The 22,741-nt window shown below is 52.4% G+C and overlaps 3 protein-coding genes across 5 annotated transcripts in view; 1 reads left to right on the top strand and 2 right to left on the bottom strand.

Moving 5' to 3' along the window:
• Positions 1-1,539: 1,539 nt before the first annotated feature.
• NPR1 (natriuretic peptide receptor 1) lies at positions 1,540-20,548 on the bottom strand. 3 transcript variants are annotated; one of them, XM_053591106.1, is made up of 22 exons: positions 19,277-20,548; positions 18,430-18,629; positions 17,941-18,054; positions 17,422-17,557; positions 16,949-17,040; positions 15,660-15,795; positions 15,027-15,111; positions 12,621-12,741; positions 11,835-11,909; positions 11,552-11,629; positions 11,080-11,184; positions 10,758-10,829; positions 10,490-10,646; positions 10,054-10,209; positions 9,646-9,814; positions 8,916-9,062; positions 8,705-8,828; positions 8,502-8,570; positions 7,598-7,772; positions 7,289-7,387; positions 3,078-3,169; positions 1,540-2,940 (listed from the first exon to the last, which is right to left on the bottom strand). In XM_053591106.1, the coding sequence occupies exons 1-22, from the start codon at positions 19,983-19,985 to the stop codon at positions 2,878-2,880; spliced, it is 3,174 nt and encodes a 1,057-aa protein (XP_053447081.1). In that variant the 5' UTR covers positions 19,986-20,548; the 3' UTR covers positions 1,540-2,877. The 3 variants fall into 3 exon arrangements, 2 of the variants coding, with proteins under 2 accessions (XP_053447081.1, XP_053447082.1); XM_053591107.1 differs by lacking the exon at positions 17,941-18,054; XR_008380113.1 differs by lacking the exons at positions 1,540-2,940; positions 3,078-3,169; positions 7,289-7,387; positions 8,705-8,828 and having other exon boundaries at positions 7,707-7,772.
• The window catches only part of LOC128585497 (uncharacterized), a 7,455-nt gene continuing 4,756 nt past the window's right edge, over positions 20,043-22,741 (bottom strand). Inside the window, exons 2-3 of the mRNA XM_053590589.1 lie at positions 20,674-20,929; positions 20,043-20,632 (exon numbers count right to left, since the gene is read on the bottom strand). Coding sequence (XP_053446564.1) covers positions 20,043-20,632; positions 20,674-20,929 — 846 coding nt within the window. The remainder of the gene's footprint in view (positions 20,633-20,673; positions 20,930-22,741) is intronic.
• ILF2 (interleukin enhancer binding factor 2) overlaps positions 20,771-22,741 on the top strand; it is a 21,815-nt gene continuing 19,844 nt past the window's right edge. The window contains exon 1 of the mRNA XM_053591112.1: positions 20,771-20,905. The gene's annotated coding sequence lies outside the window, so the exon portion shown is untranslated. The remainder of the gene's footprint in view (positions 20,906-22,741) is intronic.

Genomic DNA, 22,741 nt, shown 5'->3' with positions numbered 1-22,741 from the left:
CGCCGGAGCCGGGCTGCCCGGGCCGTTTCCTGGAATTGTCCTGCCGAAGCCGTGGCCCCCCCTCCTGTCCCGCCCCCCACCGGCTTCCCCTCCCCAGAGCTCCAGTCCCTCTGAACGCCCAGCTCTGGCCCTGATCTACCTTCTTAGCACCCCCAGTTCCCTCTGTCATGGCCAGTTTCTTCTGGGGCTGTCAACTACCCCGAGGAGGAGGAATCCCGGCCTCTGGGGGTGGGGGTGGGGGGTCACCTGGGTCCGCCAGGAAGCGGATTGGCCGGTTGCCAGGGCGACCATCTTCGCTCAGGCCTTCCCCGGGCAGGTCCCCGGCTGGGCTGGTGAGTTACTTTACCTCGTAAGCGCCCTTTCCCAGTAAATCAAGTCTGACTGGGGCCAAAAAGGGTGAATAGGAAACACAAAACAATAAGAGTCACTGGACGTGACGGGGAACAATTTACCCTTCCTTCATCCCCAGCTGCCACTGTGTACCAGGGAGCACTGCCACGTGCCCCAACCTCCAGGTCCCACAGGGTGGACTCCAGGAAGAGGCTGGGGAGGCGGAGGAGGGCCATCTAGTCTTGATGGATGATCCTGAAAAAAAGTCTGGCACTTTTCTTCCCCCTGGGAGAGGTGAAGCTGCCGCCACCTCTCCCCCGCATTCCTGCCTGCCTAGGGCGGGGTGTGAGGGGTGGCTGGACAAGGAAAGGAGGGCCTTTAGCCCAGATAGGAGACATTTTGCAGACTACCACTCAACATTTGTCTACGTTGACATGGGGAATGGAGGAGCAGGTGGCTAACAACCAATCTCAGAAAGGACTGCATGTGACCAGGCCTGGTGGCTGGGCAACAGTGGGTCTGTAGTCCCAGCTGCTTGGGAGTCTGGGGGAGGACTGGTTGAGCCCAGGAGTTTGAGGCTGTGGTGCTCTGACTACGCCTTTGAATAGCCACTGTGCTCTAGCCTGGGACACACAGGGAGACTCCCATTGCTAAAATAAAAATAATAAATTTAAAAAAGGTTGTTCTCACCCTACTCCAACCTCCTTTCTGGCTCCCTGGCCTCTCCATTCAGTCTGTACTAATTATATTATTCCTATTGTATGCCAATCATGGAGTAATATAGCATCTCTGTAAGTGTGATGCACAGGTCCTGGGGGGTCCCCAAGATTGTTTCAGGGGATAGATGAAGTCAAATGATTTTTTTTTTTGTAGAGACAGAGTCTCACAGTACCCGCCCTCAGGTAGAGTGCCCTGGCGTCACACGGCTCATAGCAACCTCTAACTCTTGGGCTTACGCGATTCTCTTGCCTCAGCCTCCCGAGCAGCTGGGACTACAGGCGCCCACCACAATGCCCAGCTATTTTTTTGTTGCAGTTTTGGCCAGGGCTGGGTTTGAACCCGCCACCCTCGGCATATGGGGCCGGCGCCCTACTCACTGAGCCACAGGCGCCGCGCCAAGTCAAATGCTTTTCATACTAATACATTATTTACATATTTGTGGACAACAGGGATAAAACTGCTATTGTCTTACATAAATCAAGGCAACTTAGTCATTGTATTATTCTCTCAAGAATGTTTTGTTTTTCTTTTGAGACAGTCTCACTTTGTCACCCTTGGTAGAGTGCTGTGGCATCATAACTAACAGCAACTTCAAACTCTTGGGCTCAAGTGATCCTCTTGCCTCAGCCTCCCAAGTAGCTGGGACTACAGGTGCCTGCCACAACGGCTGGCTATTTTTAGAGACGAGGTCTGGCTCTAGCTCAGGCTTGAACTAGGTCTTGAACTCCTGAGCTCAGGCAATCTACCTGCCTGGGCTTCCCAGAGTGCTAGGATTACAGGTGTGAGCCACCTCACCCAGCCTTCCTAAGAATGTTCTTGACTAAAAAAAATAAAAAAAAGTTCTTGATAAAGCAGTAAAAAATTAGCATGTAGTGGGTTTATTATTGTTATCTTAAATGAGTTAATAAATTAAGAATTTGGGTGGGCCTATGGCTCAAAGGAGTAGGGCACCAGCTCCATATGCCGGAGGCGGCGGGTTCAAACCCAGCCCCAGCCAAAAAAAAAAGAATTTGTTTTAACTTCTAATATGCAAAAATCAATAGATATAACCACATAAACAAAAACTCTTTGGGGCCCTCAATAATTTTTAAGGGTATAAATGGGTCCTTAGACCAAAGGTTTCAGCACTGCTTGGGTAATCTATAGGCTGTATGGTCTTTCTCAGACCCTATGTTCCCAGCTTGTGAATCCAGAGTCTCATTTGATATAGAGGGTGGAGAACATAACTTGTTTTCTGGCAACTCTCTCTCCCTCAAGAAGAAACAATGTTGCTGGAATAAAGACTTTAATGGTCTCTGCCCAGAGAGCAAGGCAAACAGGCCTGCAGCCCCTCTGTGCCAGCCTTTCCTCCCCTGTGTGCTCTGTCTACTGTGGGCGATGCAGGGTATTGTGGCCCACATGGGCTAGGCCCAGATGTGGAGATCTTTCCCTCCCAGATGATTCCTTTCCTCCCTGTGAAAGTCACAATGTAGCGAGGTTGAGGGAGGGAACATGGGCTATGGGAGGAAGGAGGCTCAGGAATCCACAGCTCAGCGTGACCCAAGTCAGGGTGGAGTGGGGGCAGGGCCTCTGTGTGCCACTATGTGTGACTGTGTGCCTTGGTCCTGTGCTGAGAACTGGGAGTTCTCCCCCACACTAGTCCTCTCTCAGAGGTTGATCTGGGATCTCCACTGGGGTTAGCACACCCCAGTTGCTCAACCCACTACTCCAATCCTTTAGCAATGATGGGCTGCTGTAGGTGAGGCTGAGGCCTGGCACCTCTCTGCCACTTCTGACACAGGGTAGAAAGGTGTGCCACAGGAACACAGGGACAGGAAGGAAGGCAGGTCAGCCATGGGTGCTATTTCCCCACTCCCCCAGGAGCCAGTAGGTCCGAACTTTGCCTTTGCCCTGGAAAGAAAAAGCAGAGGTTGGGGTGGGACGCAGCATACCTGCCTTCCCAAACAGATGAACAGATGAACAGATGAGAGGCCTAGGACAGGGGTGGCTGCTTGAGAGGTGGTAAAGGTAGGGGCTTCCCTCTCTACCTTCATCTCTACATCCCCTCGAAGCTCCAGCTCAAAACCACCAAACTCCTCCAGGACAGCCTTGGTTTCAGAAGACAAGTGGATCTTCAGGGCTGGGGATGACAGGAGAGAAAGTAAGGTAAGGGATTGAAAAGATACAGGGCCAACGTGGAGGCAGAAGAGGAGAGTTAGGACTGTGGGGGCAAGCAGGTATCCTCCTCTCAGCCAGGAAGCCTTCTAGTTCATACCCCAGCAGTGAGTGGCCATACTGGCTTTCCTTTAGGAGCTCTAGAGATGTTTTGTCCCATATGGTGGCCACTAGTTATGTGTGCCTATTTAAATATAAATTAATCAAAACTAAATACAGTTTAGCAGGGCATTGTGGCAGGCGGCTATAGTCCCAGCTACTTGGGAAGCTGTGGCAAGAAAATCACTTAAGCGTAAGAGTTTGAGGTTGCTGTGAGCTGGACACCACAGCACTCTACCGAGGATGAAATAGTGAGACTCTATCTCAAAACAAACAACCAACCAAAAAACTAAAAAAACTAAATACAGTTAAAAATTCAGTGCCTTAGCTGAGTGCAGTGGCTCACACCTGTAATCCTAGCACTCTGGGAAGCTGAGGTAGGTGGAGACCAGTTCAGGAGACCAGCCTGAGCGAGAGTGAAACCCCATCTCTACTAAAAATAGAAAAACTAGCCAGCATGGTGGTACATGTCTGTAGTCCCAGCTATTTGGGAGGCTGAGGCAAGAGGATCGCTTGAGTCCAAGAGTCTGAAGTTGCTGTGAGATATGATATTGCTATGGCACTCTACCCAGGGTAACAGAGTGAGATTAGATTGTCTCAAAAAAAAAAAAAAAATTCAGTGGCTCAGTTGTACTAGTCACACTTCAAGGTATCTATCAATAGCCACATGTGCCTAGAGGCCACATAACAGACAGCACAGATTACATAATGTTTTTGTGACTGCCAAAAGTGCTAATAGACAGCACTGCTCTGGAGTGTCGCCAGGTTCTAGAGAGACAGGATAGTGGGAGCTCGCCCTCTGGATTCGGCTCTGCTTCAAGGTGAATCTCATCTTTGAAACCTTGCTTGGGTAAGAAATAGAAACTCTCTGGGCCTTATTTTCCTAATCTGTAAAATGTTGATAGTGATAGTACCCAAAGTCTTGCTGTAAAGATTAGGCTGCATTTGGGTGCAATGGCTCATGCCTATAATCCTAGCGCTCTGGGAAGGCTAGTGCAGGACTGCTTGAGGCCAGGAGTTTGAGACTAGCTTGGGCAACATAGTGGGATCTCCTTGTAAACAAAACAAGTAAGAAAACAAAAACCAACAAAAAGGAAAGCCTTGGGCAGCGCCTGTGGCTCAAAGAAGTAGGGCTCCGGCCCCATGTGCTGGAGGTGGTGGGTTCAAACCCAGCCCTGGCCAAAAACTGCCAAAAAAAAAAAGGAAAGCCTTGCTGTGAGGGTTAAATTTAATTTTCATAAAATATTTATTTATTTTTTCTTTTGGATACAGAGTCTCATTCTGTTGTCCAGGCTAGTGTTTCAGCTCACAGCAACTTCAATCTCTTGGGCTTAGGCAATCCTCTTGCCTCAGCCTTGCCAAAACCAGGGGCCACAGCCGCCTGCCACAACACCCAACTAGTTTTTCTTTTATTTATTTGCAGTTTTTGGCCAGGGCTGGGTTTGAACCCACCACCTACAGCATATGGGGCAGGCGCCCTACTCCTTTGAGCCACAGGCACTGCCCCTTCCTTGCATTTTTAGGAATTTAAATTGTTTTAATAGACACAGTAGTGGCTATGGATTTTTTTTTTTTTTTTTTGTAGAGAAAGAGTCTCACTTTATGGCCCTCACTAGAGTGCCATGGCATCACACAGCTCACAGCAACCTCCAGCTCCTGGGCTTAAGCGATTCTCCTGCCTCAGCCTCCCGAGTAGCTGGGACTGCAGGCGCCCGCCACAACGCCCAGCTATTTTTTGGTTTCAGTTCAGCCGGGGCCGGGTTTGAACCCACCACCCTCGGTATATGGGGCCGGGTTTGAACCCGCCACCCTCGGTATATGGGGCCGGCGCCTTACCGACTGAGCCACAGGCACCGCCCTGGATTTTTTTTTTTTAAGACAGAATCTCTAGCTGTCGTGCTGGGTAGAGTGCAGTGGCATCACAGCTCACAGCAACGTCCAGCTCTTGGGCTTAGGTGATTCTCTTGCCTCAGCCTCCCAGTAGCTGGGGCTACTGCCCGCCACAACACCCGGCTACTTTTTGGTTGCAGTTGCCATTGTTATTTAGCAGGCCCAGGCTGGGTTTCAACCCACCACTCTAGGTATAAGTGGCCAGCACCCTGCTGACTAAGCTACGAGTACCGCCTGGATTTATTTTTGAGACAGTCTCACTATGTCGCCCTGGTAGAATGCTGCTCTGGGTAGAGTACCGTGGCTTCATAGCTCACAGCAACCTGAAACTCTTGGCGATTCTCTTGCCTCAGCCTCCCAAGTAGCTGGAACTACAGGAATCCACCACAATGCCTAGCTACTTTTTTTGAGACAGGGTCTCGCTCTTGCTCAGGGGGGTCTTGAACTCCTGAGCTTAGGCAATCCACCTGCCTTGTCTTCCCAAGTGCTAGGATAACAGGTGTGAGCCACCATGCTCGGCTGAGGCTCTGGATTTTCTTTTTTCTTTTATTGTTGGGGATTCATTGAGGGTACAATAAGCCAGGTCCAACTAGATTTTCTATTTTTAGTAGAGATGGGGGCGTCTTCCTCTTGCTCAGGCTGATCTCAAACTCCTAAGCTCAGGCAATCTACCTGACTTAGCCTCCCAGAGTGCCGGGATTACAGGTGTGAGCCACTGCACCTGGCTGACATTCATAAAGTATTTAAACATAATGTAGACTCGGTGCAGTGGTTATGGAGCCAGCCACATGCACTGGGGCTGGCAGGTTTGAACCCAGCCCAAACCAGCTAGACAACAATGACAACCGCAACAAAAAATAGCCAGGTGCTGTGGCGGGCGCCTGTAGTCCCAGCTACTTGGGAGACTGAGGCAAGGGAATGGCTTAAGCCCAGGAGTTTGAAGTTGCTGTGAGCTGTGTCGCCATGGCACTCTATCAAGGGCAACAAAGTGAGACTCTGTCTCAAAAAAATAAACATAATGTAGCTCATAGGAAGCATAATACAAGTTGATGATGTCACTATTTGACTCTGTACCCTCATTTTATGGCTAAAAAACTGAGACCTGTGCAGGTTGCTGAGGAGGGCAGCGATGGAGAGTGAGTGAGGCCCAGTATCCCCATACCCTTTACCCTCTGAATCATGTCCCTGCTTTTTCTGTAAGTCTCACAGTCAAGTTGGTTTTGTTGAACAATTTCTGAGAATGTGCTCCTTGAGGACTAGACCTCAGCAAAGGGCAGCCCCAAACACAGTACCCAATATTATTTACTGAACCAAATCCCTCTGAGGCCCCAGGACTGGCTACCAGGTAGCTTTTCTCCCATGGTGAGGTATGGAGGGATGCACATGGACTCTCTAACTCTGGGTTTGAGTTATCTTAGTATCCTGGAGTCTGGCACTTAGTAGTTGCTCAATATATGTTGACTGAATTGAATTGTATTGAATACAGCAGGAGGCTAGAAGATAAACAGGAGTTAGACCGAGGGAAGGGCGGGAGCAGCAATTATTAGGCACCTGCTAGGTCCCAGGTATTGTGCTAGGTTTTTTACAACCCTGAGATAGACAAACAACTGAGGCTAAGACAAGCTGAATGACAATTTTGTGCTAGGCATTTTATGTGGTTTTCTCACATAATTCCTATGAGGTAGATATTTTATTTTTATTTTACAGATGAGGAAAACAAAGACCCAGACAGGTATCTAGTCAAGGAGCTGAGATTCACACTCACGTGGACTGGCTCTGAAGCCCTCTGTACCACACTAAGGAGGAACTGAGGGACTTGATGGAGGACTCCTGCAAGGAGCTGTTGAACACTGGCCTGGAAGTACTTTACATCATTTGGCAAGAGGACGCAGCTAGAGATTCTCATTTACAGCCAAGGTGATGAACCCACTCTGAACTAGTATGAGAAGGGGACTTGGGAGGAGAAAGGGCTAGGAGCTGGAACAGGGACGGTGTACGCATGAGCTGCCCACTGATAGGGTCGACCCTATCACCCATACCGAGGCATTGCCCTTGGCCTCCTGCCCTCCCGACTCCCTCCAGGAGGGTACTGTACCTTCCCCATTGGACTCCATCCTTGAGGCCGTGTTGACTGTGTCCCCAAAGAGACAGTAACGGGGCATCTTCAGCCCTACTACTCCGGCACACACAGGTCCTGGGAGGAACAAAGGAGAAAGCGAGCCGGGCAGGGAGAGGCTTTAAGGGATGGGGGTGGGGAGGGTTTGTTCCAGGAGAGGGAGGAGGTGGGATCTGAGTTCCCAACTGTGAGAGCCTGTGTGTTTTGGGAGTGAGGGTGGGTGTCGAGAAGTCTCCCTTCTGAAGCTCCAGGCCTTCGTGGCCTCCTCCCTTGTGTGGGGCCCCTCACCTGTATGGATGCCGATGCGCAGGCGCAGCTGCTCCTGGGGCCGGTGGCGGATGCGGAAAGAGCGCACAGCGTCCAGCAGCGCCAGGGCCATGCGGGCCACCTCACGGGCATGGAGCTGGCCATTCCTTACCGGGAGACCCGACACCACCATGTAGGCGTCGCCAATCGTTTCCACCTGTGGGAGCAGCCAGAGGGTGCACAAGATGAGAGCTGGAACTTTCTCTTCCCTGTGCCACCGGCCACGGTATGTGGCCGTGTGCAACACAGATCATTCTGACCCCAATCTACCTGCTGCTGTCTTTGCGCGTGCCCCTTTCTGCACGGTTTCTTTGCCCGTTCCTGGGTCACTATCTCTGCCCAAAGCCTTGGGCCTCCTCTCTTAAGACTCCACATTGAGGGCGGCGCCTGTGGCTCAAGGAGTAGGGCGCTGGTCCCATATGCCGGAGGTGGCGGGTTCAAACCCAGCCCCAGCCAAAAACCACAAAAAAAAAAAAAAAAAAAAAGACTCCACATTTAAAAAAAAAAAAAGCTGGGTTGGTGGCTCACCCTGTAATCCCAGCACTCTGTCTGGGAAGCCAAGGCAGGTGGATCGCTTGAGCTCAGGAGTTCAAGACCAGCCTGAGCAAGAGTGAGACATCATCTCTAAAAACTATCTGGGCGTTGTGATGGGCACCTGTAGTCCCAGTTACTTAGGAGGCTGAGGCAGGAGGATCACTTGAACCCAATAGTTTACTGGTTGCTGTGAACTATGATGCCATGTCACTCTACCAAGGACAACAAAGAGAGGCTTTGTCTTAAAACAAACAAACAGACAAAAAAAACCACACCATTCTGCCTGCCCCTTACCTTTTTCTGGCCCTATCTATGCCTATGTGTCCCTGGCCTTCCCTACTCTCACCCTCACCTTGTACACATCAAAGTTGTCTATGACAGCATCAAAGCAAGTGTACAGGTCGTTGAGCAGGGTCACCACCTGGAAGGGAAGAGAAGTGAGAGGGACAGGAAATAAGGGATCCCACTTGGGGATCAGAGCAGGCCTGATGGGATGGAGGGGCTATATAAGTGTGTCTGTCTGAGGGTCTAACCCCTGTGGAAGCTCCAGCTTACCTGCATGGGGGTGCTTTCCGCTGACAGGGCTGTGAAACCTACAATGTCACTGAAGTAGATGGTGACGCTGTCAAAGGCTTCAGCCTGGACTGTCTCCCCAAGCTTCAGCTGCTCAGCCACTGAGCTGAGAGGTCAGGGGAGGTGCAGCAGGGTCAGAGGCTGGGGTGAGCTGGGACGGGGGCTGTTTGGGGGTCCCAGACATGGCACTCACTGAGGCAGGATCTGGTAGAGCAGGGCTTCCGCCCTTCGCTTCTCCTCCAGGTACGCCTGGGTGCGCTCCTCCACCAGCTCCTCCAGGTTGTTGGCATACTGCTCCATGCGGGACAGCAGGCTGTCCAGGATGTTGCTGCTGTTCTCCCTGGAGGTGGGGGTGGGGTAGAGGCAGTGAGGCAGGTCCTATTCTGAGTGCCCACTCCCAGGCTGTGTGGGGGGGAGGGCAGGTGGCACCTAGAGAAGCTCTGGGCTAGAGGCAAAGCAGGACCAGGGAACAGAGGAAAAGGGTAGGAGGAAAGTTTGATCAGTCCCTGAGTGTCAAGCATGAAGCTTTACACATGGATATTTTGTTCATTTCTATGGTATAAGGACCAGGAGGAGGTGGAGAGGGACTAGCATGCACATAGGTAGCAGAAAGGTGTGTCTGGAAGAATGGGCCTGGTGGTTACACTGGCAAAGGGAGAGCAGGGGCTCCTGTGGGCAGCCCAGAGCTCACAGGGGAGAAATGGGAAGCCAGGTATGTGGCCCATTCACTGTACACTATGGGGCATCAGTAGTGGGGGAAAGGTCTGGAAGGTGGGAGACAATGGGAATAGTGGAATCATACAGTGTTTGCAAAGGCAGCCATGAGACTGGCCATGTATGGGAGGCCCAGGGGCAGGCTCCCTTTGCCTGCAGGGACAAGATGGGGCACTGGACATTTGGTGGCTGTGGTGGGGACTGCAGACCTGTTGAATTTGCGCAGAGCCAGGCGGATCTGCTGGAAAGGCGGCCTCTCCTGTGGGTCCTCAGCCCAGCACCTCTGCATCAGCTGCCCCAGCTCCTCCAGGTGGCTTTGCAGGGCCAGGGAGGGCCGGAAGGGAGGCTTCTCACTCTGAGTCACACGCTCGATGATCTCTGCATTGCAGGAAGAGAGGGGGAGGGCCGAGCAAGGGACAGGGGGCAAACAGCTGGGCCAGGTTGGGGAAGTCTAGGACCAAGGTGTGGGGCAGGGGAGCTAGGTGGGCGACCAGGCACTGGAAGCAGTGGGTCAAACAGTGGCCCAAGCCCCATTGTAGAAGGAAGGTATGGTGGTGCCTTCAGGGTCCCTCTCCTTGGAGAGGTGGCAGGAATATGGGGAAGTATGGTCCTCTTACCTTTGGGACTGATGTCCAGACCTTCCACGTGGAAGACCCCATTCCTTAGGGCAATCTCCTGTAGGATGATCCCGAAACTGTACACATCACCAGCCTGGGAGCCCCGTGCAGGGGGCAAAGCCATTCGTAGGAGTTCAGGGGCTGTCCACAGCTTTTCTGTGGGTCAGAGGTCAGGAGTCACTGAGTGAGGGAGTTCAAAGATAAGGGGCAAGGGAGAAGCAAGGACATAGTAGAGATTGATCTAGACAGATCACACAGAGCCTCAGAGCCAGTTGTGGCCTTAGAGACACTCAGTGACCCTCTTCACAAAAGCCTTGGATTTTCTCCTTCACTGAGGAGTCAGGAAACTCACGCCCACACCCATCAGAGGCCAGGTATTTGTTTCCCTACTGGGGATAGCTTGGGGTGGGTGGTAGGGTTGAGAATTGGGGCTTACTGGCATAAAGGAGGTGTCCTTGCTCTGGCTCCAGGTCCCTGAAGCTCTCCAGCCCATAGTCGGTGATTTTGAGCACGAAGCGCCCATCCACCACACAGTTGGATGACTTGAGGTTGCCATGGGAGCAAATGGCCCCATTGTGTAAGAACAGCATACCCTGAGGAATTTGGGGAGGCAGTGGTCTCAGCCAAGACTGGGACCTCCAACCATGGCCAGGAGAAGCATGCCTAGACCTGCTCCACACAACCATGGACCCTCTGGGGCCTACCTTGACTATGTCATTGGTGAGAGAATACCGGAACACCCAGTCCAGGGTGATGCTCTCATTCTCTAGAATGTCCTGTTGGGGCAGGGAGGGTCAGACCAGTCCCCCACAGACTCTCCCTGGGAGTGGGAGGAGGTTGCAGGGTCCTACTGACATAAGATGATGCAAAAGGACAAAGCCTTGGATTTTCTCTAGTGCCATTGCCCTCCCCAAAATCCCATTTTACAGATGGAGCCAGAAAAGTCAGAAAGAGGGAGGGGCCTGGGGTCAGGGCCAGAGCCAGGGCTGAGGCTCAGGTTTCCTGATACCCATATGTCCCCCTCACCTGCAGGCTTCCCCGGGGACAGTATTCTGTGAGGATACAGATGTTGGGGGGGTCAGTGCAGGCACCCACAAACCTGGTCAGGTGTGCATTGTGCACATCCCGCATCTGTAGGTGGAAGCCAGTGTCAGGAGCCCAGCAGCCTCAAGGACCCTTACTCTTTTCATTATTCATTTTCTGCAGACAACCCTAGGACCTGGTGATTCCCACTCAAGTTCTTCTGCTCACCTTCCCCAGAATCTGATCACTACTCTCTCTAAGGCTCCATCCCTAGGGGTATCACGTATGGCCCCTTAAGGCCCTTCCTTCAGGTTGTCTCCAGTCTCATGATTCCCCCATGCCCAGCGACAGGGCCACAGTCCTTGCCCTTTCCTGGGACACCCCGAGGCCTCCCCATAGCCAGTTCTGTTGGCCGACTTCCCTTCTGGCCCAATGGAACCCTTCTCCAGGCCACTGCCTCACTCCCCCACATTACATGCTTCAGTTCAAACAGGACTTTTCTTGTCAGCTCTATTCGTTTACGGTTCACATGTTTCACAGCCACGAGGTTGCCCTAGGCAAGGAATGGAGACTGTCACTGTGAACATGGCCCTGGGAATGCCACCTGCTCTGACAGCCCATTGCCTCCCCCAGGACCCTCAGCTGTTCCCAAAAGCCCACCCTGAGGGCCCCAACTGCTCACCAACAGCCCACTCCTGCCCTGGGACCCTCCTCCAGGGCCCCATCAGAGTACACCCTGTCCTAGTCCCCAGGCCCACCTTATAATATGCTGTCTTTGCAAAAACTTGGAACTGGCCCTCTGTGGTCAGCAGGGAGCCATAATTGGAGCCTCTCTGAAGAGATGGAGAGCAGGCAGGATGGTTAGCCATAGCCAGTTTGCATCCTGGTTGCTTGAGCGCTGGTGTTTTTTTTTACCATCCTGCCTTATCTTTGTATCATTCTCCTTTATATTCCACATCATGAAATCCATTTCTCTCTCTTTTTTTAAGAGATTGGGTGTTGCTGTGTTGCCAGGCTGGAGTGCAGTGGCTATTTATAGGTCTGATCCCACCACTGATCAGCATGGGACTTTTCACCTGTTCCCTTTCCCACCTCATCAGTTCACCCCTCTTTAAGCAACTCAGTGGTCCCTTGCTCCCTCCAGAAGGTCATCATACCAATGCTGGACTTAGTGCTGACATCTGACTGGCGTAGGGCCCTGCAGTGCAGAACTCCTGGGCTCATAAGGTCCTCCTGCCTCAGACTCCCATGCAGCTGGGACTCCAGGCAGACGCCACTGTACCTAGCATTTTATGTGTTTTTTATAAATGTGTTTTCATATATACTATCTCCTTTGACCTTTGAAAAAGCCCTGTGAGGGAGCCTTGATAGCTGTAATCATCATCTGAGATAGTCTCAGAGAGGGAATGTGATTTGCTCAAGGTCACACAGCAAAGGAAGGCAAACCTTAGACTAGAACCTGCTCTCTACCCTTCCCATCAGACACACACCTTATACTCATTTGTCCTCCTCCCAAAACACACACACACAGCAAGTGTCCTCACCCCACTCAGGGTCAGCCGGCTGCCTGCGCTCCACAGGTTCCTCTCAAGGCTGCTGGGCTGCAGATCCTCCCAGCGGACCCGCCACAGCTCCGAGGCCAGCTCTTTCTCCAGCTGCATCTTCCTGGGGTTGGAAGCCTGCATCTGAGCCCGTGTTTGGGGCTCTGACCCAGGTTGGGGGTGCTCAGCGTCCCCTTCTCAGACCCCCAGCACCACTCCATTTGCTGAGGTGGGTGGGGGGATTCTATCTTCAGGGCTGAAAGCCAGGAGGCCGGCCTCCGTGAAATTTTGCCTCAACAAGGACCTTGGGGTAGATACCTCCATGTCCTCATTTGGAAATTGGAGACCTCAATTATCTATGTCTTTTTTTTTTTTTTTTAGATAGAGTTTCACTTTATCACTTTCAGTACAGTGCTGTGGCATCATAGCTCATAGCAACCTCAAACTCTTGGACACAAGTGATCCTCTTGCCTCTGCCTCCCAAAAATCTGAGACTATAGGCACCCACCACAACGTCCACCTATTTTTACTTTTATTTTTTTAAATTTTGTTCAAATTAATATGAGGGTACAATATTTAGGTTACATTGTTCTCACTTCCAGGGTAAAGTTCCCTTTGTAAAAGAGCCCCTCCCCAGGGGGTATGTTATACACCCTCACAATGTGCACATTAGGTGAGATCCCGCCTCATGCCCTCTCTTCCTCTTCCCCCCAATTAGACTATAATAGTGGTTTATTGTTCTTAGGGACATGTAATTGTTTATACATTGATTTCATGTTAATATGGAGTACATTGCATATTTATTTTTCCATTCTTGAGATACTTTACTAAGAAGAAAATATTTCAACTTAGGGCGGCGCCTGTGGCTCAGTGAGTCGGGCGCTGGCCCCATATGCCGAGGGTGGCGGGTTCAAACCCAGCCCCGGCCAAACTGCAACAAAAAAATAGCCGGGCGTTGTGGCCGGTGCCTGTAGTCCCAGCTGCTCGGGAGGCTGAGGCAAGAGAATCACGTAAGCCCAAGAGTTAGAGGTTGCTGTGAGCTGTGTGACGCCACGGCACTCTACCCAAGGGCGGTACAGTGAGACTCTGTCTCTACAAAAAAAAAAAAAAGAAAATATTTCAACTCCAATCAGGTAAATGTAAAAAATGTAAAGTCTTCATCTTTTTTAATGTGTCCAGCTATTTTTAGAGATCGGGTCTTGCTCTTGCTCAGGCTGGTCTTGAACTTTTGTTTTTTTTGAGACACAGCCTCAAGCTGTTGCCCTGAGTAGAGTGCAGAGTACCGTAACAGCATCACAGCTCACGGCAATCTCCAACTCCTGGTCTTAAGAGATTCTCTTGCCTCAGCCTCCCAAGTAGCTGGGACTACAGGTGCCCGCCACAACGCCTGGCTATTTTTTTTTTTGGTAGAGACAGAGTCTCACTTTATTGCCCTTGGTAGAGTGCCATAGCATCACAGCTCACAGCAACCTCCAACTCCTGGGCTTAGGCGATTCTCTTGCCTCAGCCTCCTGACTAGCTGGGACTACAGGTGCCCGCCACAACACCTGGCTATTTTTTTGTTGCAGTTTGGCTGGACCGGGTTTGAACCCACCACCCTCAGTATATGGGGCTGGCACCCTACTCACTGAGCCACAGGTGCCGCCCTCGCGGCTATTTTTTGGTTGTAGTCGGCATTGTTGTTTGGCAGTCCTGGGCTGGATTCGAACCTACCAGTTCTGGTGTATGTGGCTGGCGCCTTAGTTGCTTAAGCTACAGGCGCTGAGCCAAGGTCTTGAACTCTTGAGTTCAAACAATCCACCAGCCTCAGCCTCCCAGAGTGCTGGGATTACAAGCATGAGCCACCACACCTAGCCTATGTCATTCTTAACTATTGTAAGAATGAGAAGAAATACTGTGTGTAAAGTGTCTGCTGTATGATTTATGTGTGACCATTATTGATTTTCTCCCCTCCCTCCTGCTATGCTACATTAAGTTCTCCTGTGCTTTCATACCGACTTCCACAAGAAGGCAGCAATGGGGCCCACTCAGCTATCTTCTCTACTCTAGCTTTGGTAACTCAGCACACAGCAGGGCTTATGGTCCTTGCTCACTAGATGGGGCCTAATCCCAAAGGCTCTGAGCCACTACCTCCCGCATGGCCTGCAGGAACAGCAAGGGAGGCCAGTCTACTGGCAGAGTCCATGCCCCCCATGACGTCACCCCTACTTCCCTGCTCCGCCTTGGATCTCTTGGACCCTCTCTGTCCCTTCTTGCCCTCGCCACCCCCCTCTCTCTTTCTGTGTCCTGGAGCCTTCATCTCCCTCCTGCCCTTCACTCCTTCCCTCTTCTCACAGGGTCTTGGTCACTTCTCTGCTGTTGCTTCTCCAGGCCCCCCGGCCTCATTCACCACTCACATGTCAAGCTCACCTGTATACGAAGAAGGAGACAATGAGAATGCTGAACAAGGAGAGGCTGCCCACCAAAGCCAGCAACTCCACGGTGGAAAAGTGGTCTGCAAGAGAGATTCCGAGATGCCGCATGAAAGATTTGGGTTATGGGTGGTGCCCATAGCTCAGTGGTTAGGGCACTGGCCACATGTAGCAAGGCTGGTAGGTTTGAACCAGGCCCAGCCCAGGCCTGATAAATAACAACAACAACAACATCAACAACAACAACAAAATAGCCAGGTGTTGTGGCAGATGCTTGTAGTCCCAGCTACTAGGGAGGCCGAGGCAAGAGAACTGCTTGAACCCAAGAGTTTGAGGTTGCCTTGAGCTGTGATGCCACAGCACTCTACCAAAGGTGACATAATAAGACTCTGTCTCAAAAAAACAACAACAAAGATTTGGGTTAGATAACAGAAGGAAGAACCTTCTAATAGTCAATCAGTGAATTAGGATGATGGATGAAGGGGAAAAAAGGGCAGGAGGAGTCTTTTTTTTCTTTCTTTCTTTTTTTTTTTTTTTGGAGGAGTCTTTCCTCAGAAAACCTTCAGCATGAGTCCCTGTTGGACACCACTTAGGGAAAAGGATGCAGCATCTCCAGAACGGAGCCAGTCACCTTGGTTGCAGGCTGGTTCCTCATTGTCAAAGCCACATTTTGGGATGTCAGGAGGGGGATAGCCTAGAGGCCAGTTCAGCTTTCGGCCTGAGACAGCCACCAGCTCTTGGGAAGTCCCATTGTAGTTCAGTACAACCTATAGGAGAACAAGAGTGGTGGGTGGGTAAGGGCTCAGGGTAGGTCTCCTGTCCAGTAGGGCAGTCCTGCCTCCCACCTACCCCAGCTCTGCTTCCAGGGCCCATGTCTGGGCTATCAACTCCTCAATAAGCCCCTGCTGTGACTGGATATAGACACCTCATGCCCATAGAATTGTTATAAAAGGCATAAATACTTGAAAACCACATAAGGGCTTTAGAAAGAAAATGCCATGTAGAACCCCACCCCTACACTTAGGGAGTTTATTAATTGATTGATAGTGTTTTTTTTGAGATAGAGTGTTACTCTGTTGCTGTGGCCTCAGCCTAGCTTACAGCAACCTCAAAATCCTGGGTTCAAGCGATTTTCCTGCCTCAGGCTCCTGAGTAGCTGGGACTACAGGTGCCTGCCATAACACCCAGCTAGTTTTTCATTTTTAGTAGAGACAGGCTCACTCTTGTTCAGGTTCATCTTGAACTCTTGAGCTCATGGGATCTTCCTGGCTCAGCCTCCCAGAGTGTTAAGATCACAGGTGTGAGCCAGGATGCCCAGCCTCATTCAGGAAATTGATAATCTTGGTGGAAGCACATGGAAAACAGGAAAGGTAGTGTCTCCATCTACATGCCCAGGCCTAATTCACATGCCCCTCTTCCAGGAATGATCTGTTCCCTGGTTCCTGAGGCCTCAATCCCTTCCTGTCCCTTCTGCACTTATGGAGCTGCATACTGTAGGCCCATCCCCAGGTGGCCTGTTTTGCTGTGGGACAGTCCTGTCTGCCTACCTTAGGAGTTCCCTGAGAGCAGGGTTGTGTTTCCTCCTCAGACTTGGGGATCCCCAAGTGTGTTTTTTTTTTTGTGGTTTTTGGCCAGGGCTGGGTTTGAACTCGCCACCTCCGGCATATGGGACCCGCATCCTACTCCTTGAGCCACAGGCGCCGCTCCAGGGGATCCCCAAGTGTGATGCCTGTGAGTTCCTTATCATTCTGGTTGCTCCCCAGACTGGAGATGAGTCTGTTTTATCCAGAACTCTCCTAAGTGTCCAGGCATGGTGGAGTGATTACAGAATAAACAGGTGCCTAGCAGGGCTGGGGATGGGGAGGATGAGGATGAGGTGTCATTCTGAGTTGGCACTGTCTTCTGCGTATGCAAACTTACCCTGAAGGCACCAGTCTCAGGATCCATATCCCAGAGGGAGAAGTCAGTCTCTCGATCTCCACTGCTATCAATTTTCAGGTATCCTGTCACACCTGGAGGATGTGTGGGAGAAGAAGGTTGTGCTTTACAAGAGTGGAAGTTTAGGGGTGCCCCACTTCGTCTCCATCCCGTTCTTCTGGGCCTTGACCTCCAAACATATATAGCATATGTACAGAGTTATAGTAAATAGTATAGGGGACAAATGTCTCAGCAGCAGGACTGACTGAAGTTGATCATTTAGGAGGACTTCTGGAGGGAAAAAAGACCTCAAGGAAGCTGTGGAGATTCTTCCGTGAAGGGGGGAAAAAGACACTGGCATGGGTACATGACACTTGTGCTGCAGAATTTCAGGCTTCTCGTGGCCTCCTGCATGGCATTGGCAACCCCTCCCCCCCCCCACAATCAGCCCATTCCAGCCACTTCTAGGCCCTGACCTTGGAAGCTTCGGTTCCACATCCGTTGAGTAATATCCTCCCCATCAGTGACAGAGCCCCCATGTGCCAGTGTCTCTGCCACTGCCTGGATGTAGAGCAGGAGCCCATCATGGAAGGACGCTGGGATGGTGTTCACCTGTACGGCAAGCAGAGATCAGCTGGGCTGGGATGTGAGAAGGACACAAAGTGGAGTGCGGTGGGGAAGGGTACAGGAGGCACTGGGAGCTCAGAAGAGGATGGGAGAGAATGACACCCTCACATCACGAAGAAATTTTACTACTTAAATCTTTGTATATATCACAGCCTTTAGAATCCTGCTAGGTTGGACAGGATGTATCCTACCCATTTTACTAATGAAGACCTGAGTTTCAGATTCAACTTGCCATATCCCCCTTCATCATCAGGAGAGATATGAGAACAATGGGAAGGGAGAAAAGGGTAGACCTGGCAATACAAAAGGGTGGAGATGGGCAGAGGGTCAAGGAGTGGGGGTTGGAGGGTCCCAGAACCCCCTCCTACCAGGCCATCCTCCATGGTGAAGTTGAACTGCTCATGGGCCAAGTGCTTTAGCTGCTTCAGGAATTCTAAATACTCAGGATTATCTGGCTCTTTATATGTGATAATTTTAACAGCCTGAGGAGGGGTCAGAGAAGAGGGGTGAGTTGGGAGCTGACTCCAGTCCTTCTAGTACTGTGGGGACTCAGCTATGTGGAGGCCACCTCCCAGAGCTGCATTTCTGCTTAGCTCAAGGTCAAAATGGACCCTATGTTCTGCGTAAGGTGATGTCTGCTTCAAAGCAGGATATACAAGTCGGCTTCTTCAAGCCCTGGCTAGTATGTGGGGCTTTAATTCCTGGCTCTGAACCGCCCCTACCCTTCCTTCCCTAACTCTCTGTGAACACTGCAGGGTCTTTTCTGGCACCCTTCAGACACTGGGACACAGTGCCCAGAAATGACAAGCCACCAACTCAGAGTTCCACAGCTTGGGTTTCAAACACCAGGTGCTCACCTGAAAGGCCTGGCAGGCGCTGACATCCTGCCCATCCCCTCTCTCCCAGGGCCTGCGAGGAGCAGGGCCCTGTGCGCCCTGCAGACTTTGCCCAAAGACATCTAGGTGGAAGAAGACGTAGTCTTCTCCACTCAAGCCAGCCTCCAAGGCCAGGAGCATCAGGGTTCTGAAGACGTCTGGGGAGCTGCAGATGTAGATAACTGCAGGGAAAAGGGCAGTCAGAGAGGAGAGCCTAGGAACTGGGTGGGGGAGAAAGGGTAGGAAAGCTGGGGCACCCAGGGAGAAAGTTTAAAGATGGGGCATGAGAAACCAGTAAGAGTTTTGTGCCAACTCTTGGCCGAGTCTAGATCTCATGGCATGAGAAAGACTTGGGAAGGAGGAGGTGTGAGAGAACGTGGAGTGGGGGGGGAGGGTAGTGGAGCTGAAGGTGGGGCCTGCTGAAGAGGTGTGGGGAGAGGAGAGGGAGTGTTGGAGAAATGTGCGGGAAGGATGGAGGAGGGGAAAAGGCTGTAGGGAAGAGAGGAAATGGGGAGAAAGGAAGGGCCGTGACAGCTGTGCTGAGATGGCACCAGCGCCTCCTCACTAATTCTGTCTCAGGAAGAACGGGGTTGGGGGTTGGGGCCGCAAGCGGGGCAGGAGTGAGGAGAGGCGAGGGTAGGAAGAAGGGACTGGAGCGGGATGAGGAGAGAGCAGGATGGAAGCTCCGAGGTAGAAGGGGCCAGGGAGGTCGAGACAGGAACGAGGAGCGGCGAGAAGGGAGAAACTAGCTCAGAGGACACAGAAAGTCCTGGTGCCTCTGGTGGCCCAAAGGAGGCCAAGCCGTGGGCCCGGTGTGCCCGCCTCTCACCCCGGCCTTTGCGCGGCACGGTCCGCAGGAGCATGGTGTAGTGGTCGCGGTCGCCCTCGGCGAACTCCAGGTGGTCCACCGTGATGTTGAGGCGGTCGCGGACGCGTACATACAGCCCCTCCACCAGGAAGAAGCAGCGCTGGTCGTCGCCGTGCTGGTAGGCGTAGAGGACTAGCGCCTGGCGCTCCCAACCCAGTCTTCTGTGCAGCGCCGCCACGAAGTCTCCCAGCTTGGCGTGGCTGGGTCCGGCGCGCGTGGTCAGCGCGTACTCATCTTTGGCCCCGAAACCCAGCGCCGGGGCCCCAGCGGTCAGCTGCGGCACCCGCCAGTGCGCCGTGAAGCGCCCCACGGGGGCTGTGGCGTACACGCAGCCTGGGCCCAGGAACGCCGCGGGGCTGTGCTCCCACTTGAGGTCCACGGCGGCCAGGGGCGCGGCAGTGTCGGAGCAGACGCCCTGCGCGTTCTCGCTGCTGCCCAGCACCGTGCGCACCGTCCAGCCGGGCAGCAGGTCGGGTCGCGCCTTCACTCGGGCCAGGGCCAGCTCCACGGCGGGTCCCACGCGCGCCCACGACCATGGGTACGAGGTGTTGGCCAACGGCAGCACCACGGCTACGGTCAGGTTGCCCGCGTGGGTGACCCGGAGCAGGAGCAGCAGCAGCAGCTGAGGCAGGAACAGCAGCAGGCGCAGGCGGGCACCGGCGCCGGACATGGCCTCAGCGGGCACTGCCACGGGTGGGAGCTCCCACTACGGCCTCCTCCGTACCCCTCAAGGCTTAGCGGCCACCCTGGGCGTCAGCGCTCCCCTAAGGGAAGGAGCGGGGCTGGGCCGCTCTCCCCAGGCTCGCTGCCCCGCCGCTGAGGGCTGAGGGCGCGAGGGGCGCGGGGCGTGCGGGCTGCTGAGGCGTACACGGACCGCCGCCTGCACGGAGCAGTGTGCGCCAGAAGAGCGACCGCGTGTGTTTGCGTGTGAGAGAGAAAGAAAAAGATAGCGAACGAGTGGTGTCCAGGAAGAAGAACCGAGCGGGGCACGAGGGAGGACCGGCAGTGCGAGTGTCTGCGGTACGCGCGCAAGCGCCGGCCTCCGCGAGTGTGCCAGAAGCGGCGTCCGGCGGGAACCGTGGAGGACCAGAGTTAAGCCCCGAACCCTCCCTCCCGGGCTCGTCCCTCCCAGACTTGGTGACAGAAGAGCCAATCCTGGATCTTTAACTCCTTCCTCCCCGCCCCAAAGTTGGGAGTAGCCCGCTAGCCCTTGCCCCAGCCCTTGCGCTCGCTCCGCACACCCTCTCCCCACACGCCTTCCTCCCTGACCCTTACGCCCTCCCCCACGGCCGCACACCCTACCCCTGCCCCTCACGCCCTCCCCCCACGGCCGCACACCTTACCCTTGACCCTCACGCTCTCCCCCACGGCCCCACACCCTCTCTCCGCACGCCCTGTCTTCTCCCGCGCTTCCTCAGCCTCGCCCCGCACGCCCTCTTCTCTCTTCGGCTCTGAGGAGCAGCGCCCTCTGAAGCTGCGCCCGTGCGGGGCGGAGGACTGAGCAGGGACATAGTGGGCGCCCCGGGGACCGCCAGCGCCCGCCTCCCCCTCCCTTCCCACCTGATTTCCTCTGTGCTGTTCGGGACCGTGGTAGGAGGAAGTGTGAGTGTGCGTCTGGGGGTGGGGATGACGGGTTCTGGAAAAGGCGTTCGAGTGGGAGACTCATGCGCCCCTCATCTACTCGGCCCTTTTCGTCCCCTGGGCCTTCCAGACCGGGCGGGCTCGCGGTGGGAAAGGGACCAGGTGGGAAGGCAGAATTAACTCTTCAGTTCCCAAAAGATTGTAAGAAGAGGCGTGCTGTGGGCGGCGCGTGGTTTGGAGTGGGGGAAGTGTGACCTCAGGGTCGTTACTGGAATGAGAGTGTGTGTTTGTTTTGTGTTGAGAAAGATTGTTAAAACGGTTGGTGGTGGCGGTGGGAGGTGGTCCTGGAAATGACTGTGGAAGGCATAAATTGGAGGGAGGATTTTGGAGCGCTTGACTGCTAGGCCCTGGTCCCAACCACCTCACGGTCGGTGTGCCCTCTAGTGGTCAGCAGGCGTCACTGACGGCGTTGCACCGCCAGACAGGGAACTTGTGATGTGGGCATACAGATGAATATGACTTTGAGGAGCTCTATTTGAGACAAATAGTTGTAATGGAATGTGCATTAATCATTACAACAGAGACATGGATAAATTGCTAAGGGGCTCAAACAAGGGCAATTAATTATGCTTGTATTGGGGCAGGAAAATTTCCAAAGAGAAATCAATCAACAAGGGTAGAAGAATGAGAAAGGTAGGGTGTCGGCCCCACATACCGAGGGTGGAGGGTTCAAACCCGGCCCCGGCCAAACTGCAACAAAAAATACCTGGGCGTTGTGTCAGGCACCTGTGGTCCCAGCTACTCGGGAGGCTGAGGCAAGAGAATCGTCTAAGCCCAGGAGTTGGAGGTTGCTGTGAGCTGTGACGCCAGGGCACTCTACTGAGGGCGACAAAGTGAGACTCTGTCTCTTTTTTTTTTTTTATTGTTAAATCATAGCTGTGTAGATTAGTGCAATCAAGGGGTACAATGTGCTGGTTTCATATACAATCTGAAATATTCTATTCTTATCTACTGTTCAATGTAGCCTTCATGGCATTTTCTTAGTTATTGTATGTAGACATTTGTATTCTGTCTTTAGTAAGTTTCGCCTGTACCCATTCTAAGATGCACGTGGGTGTGGCCCCACCCATTACTCTGCCTCTACCCTAACCTCTCCCCTCCCTTCCCTGGCCCTATCCTCATAGTCTTTTTTTTTTTTTCACTTTTCATTTTCTTTATTTTTCCTTTTCATTTTCTATTTTGAGGGAATTATTATTTTTTTTTTTTTTGTAGAGACAGAGTCTCACTTTATGGCCTTCAGTAGAGTGCCCTGGCCTCACACAGCTCACAGCAACCTCCAACTCCTGGGCTTAAGCGATTCTCTTGCCTCAGCCTCCCGAGTAGCTGGGACTACAGGCGCCCGCCATTGAGGGAATATTTTTTTCCTTTTTTTTTTTATTGTTGGGGATTCATTGAGGGTACAATAAGCCAGGTTATATCCTCATAGTCTTATGCTGTAGTTGGGTTATAGCCTTCATGTGAAAGCTATAATTTAGCTTCATAGTAGGGATGAGTACATTGGATACTTTTTCTTCCATTCCTGAGATACTTTGCTAAGAAGAATATGTTCCAGCTCCATCCATGTAAACATGAAAGAGGTAAAGTTTCCATCTTTCTTTAAGGCTGCATAATATTCCATGGTATACATGTACCACAATTTGCTAGTCCATTCGTGGGTCGATGGGCACTTGGACTTCTTCCATGACTTAGCAATTATGAATTGGGCTGCAATAAACATTCTGGTACAGATGTCTTTGTTATATTGTGATTTTTGGTCTTCTGGGTATAAACCTAGTAAAGGAATTA

The sequence above is a fragment of the Nycticebus coucang genome, chromosome 5 (genome assembly GCF_027406575.1).
Source record: "Nycticebus coucang isolate mNycCou1 chromosome 5, mNycCou1.pri, whole genome shotgun sequence".
Classification (NCBI taxonomy): Eukaryota; Metazoa; Chordata; class Mammalia; order Primates; family Lorisidae; genus Nycticebus; species Nycticebus coucang.
This window is presented reverse-complemented; position numbering and strand designations above follow the sequence as displayed.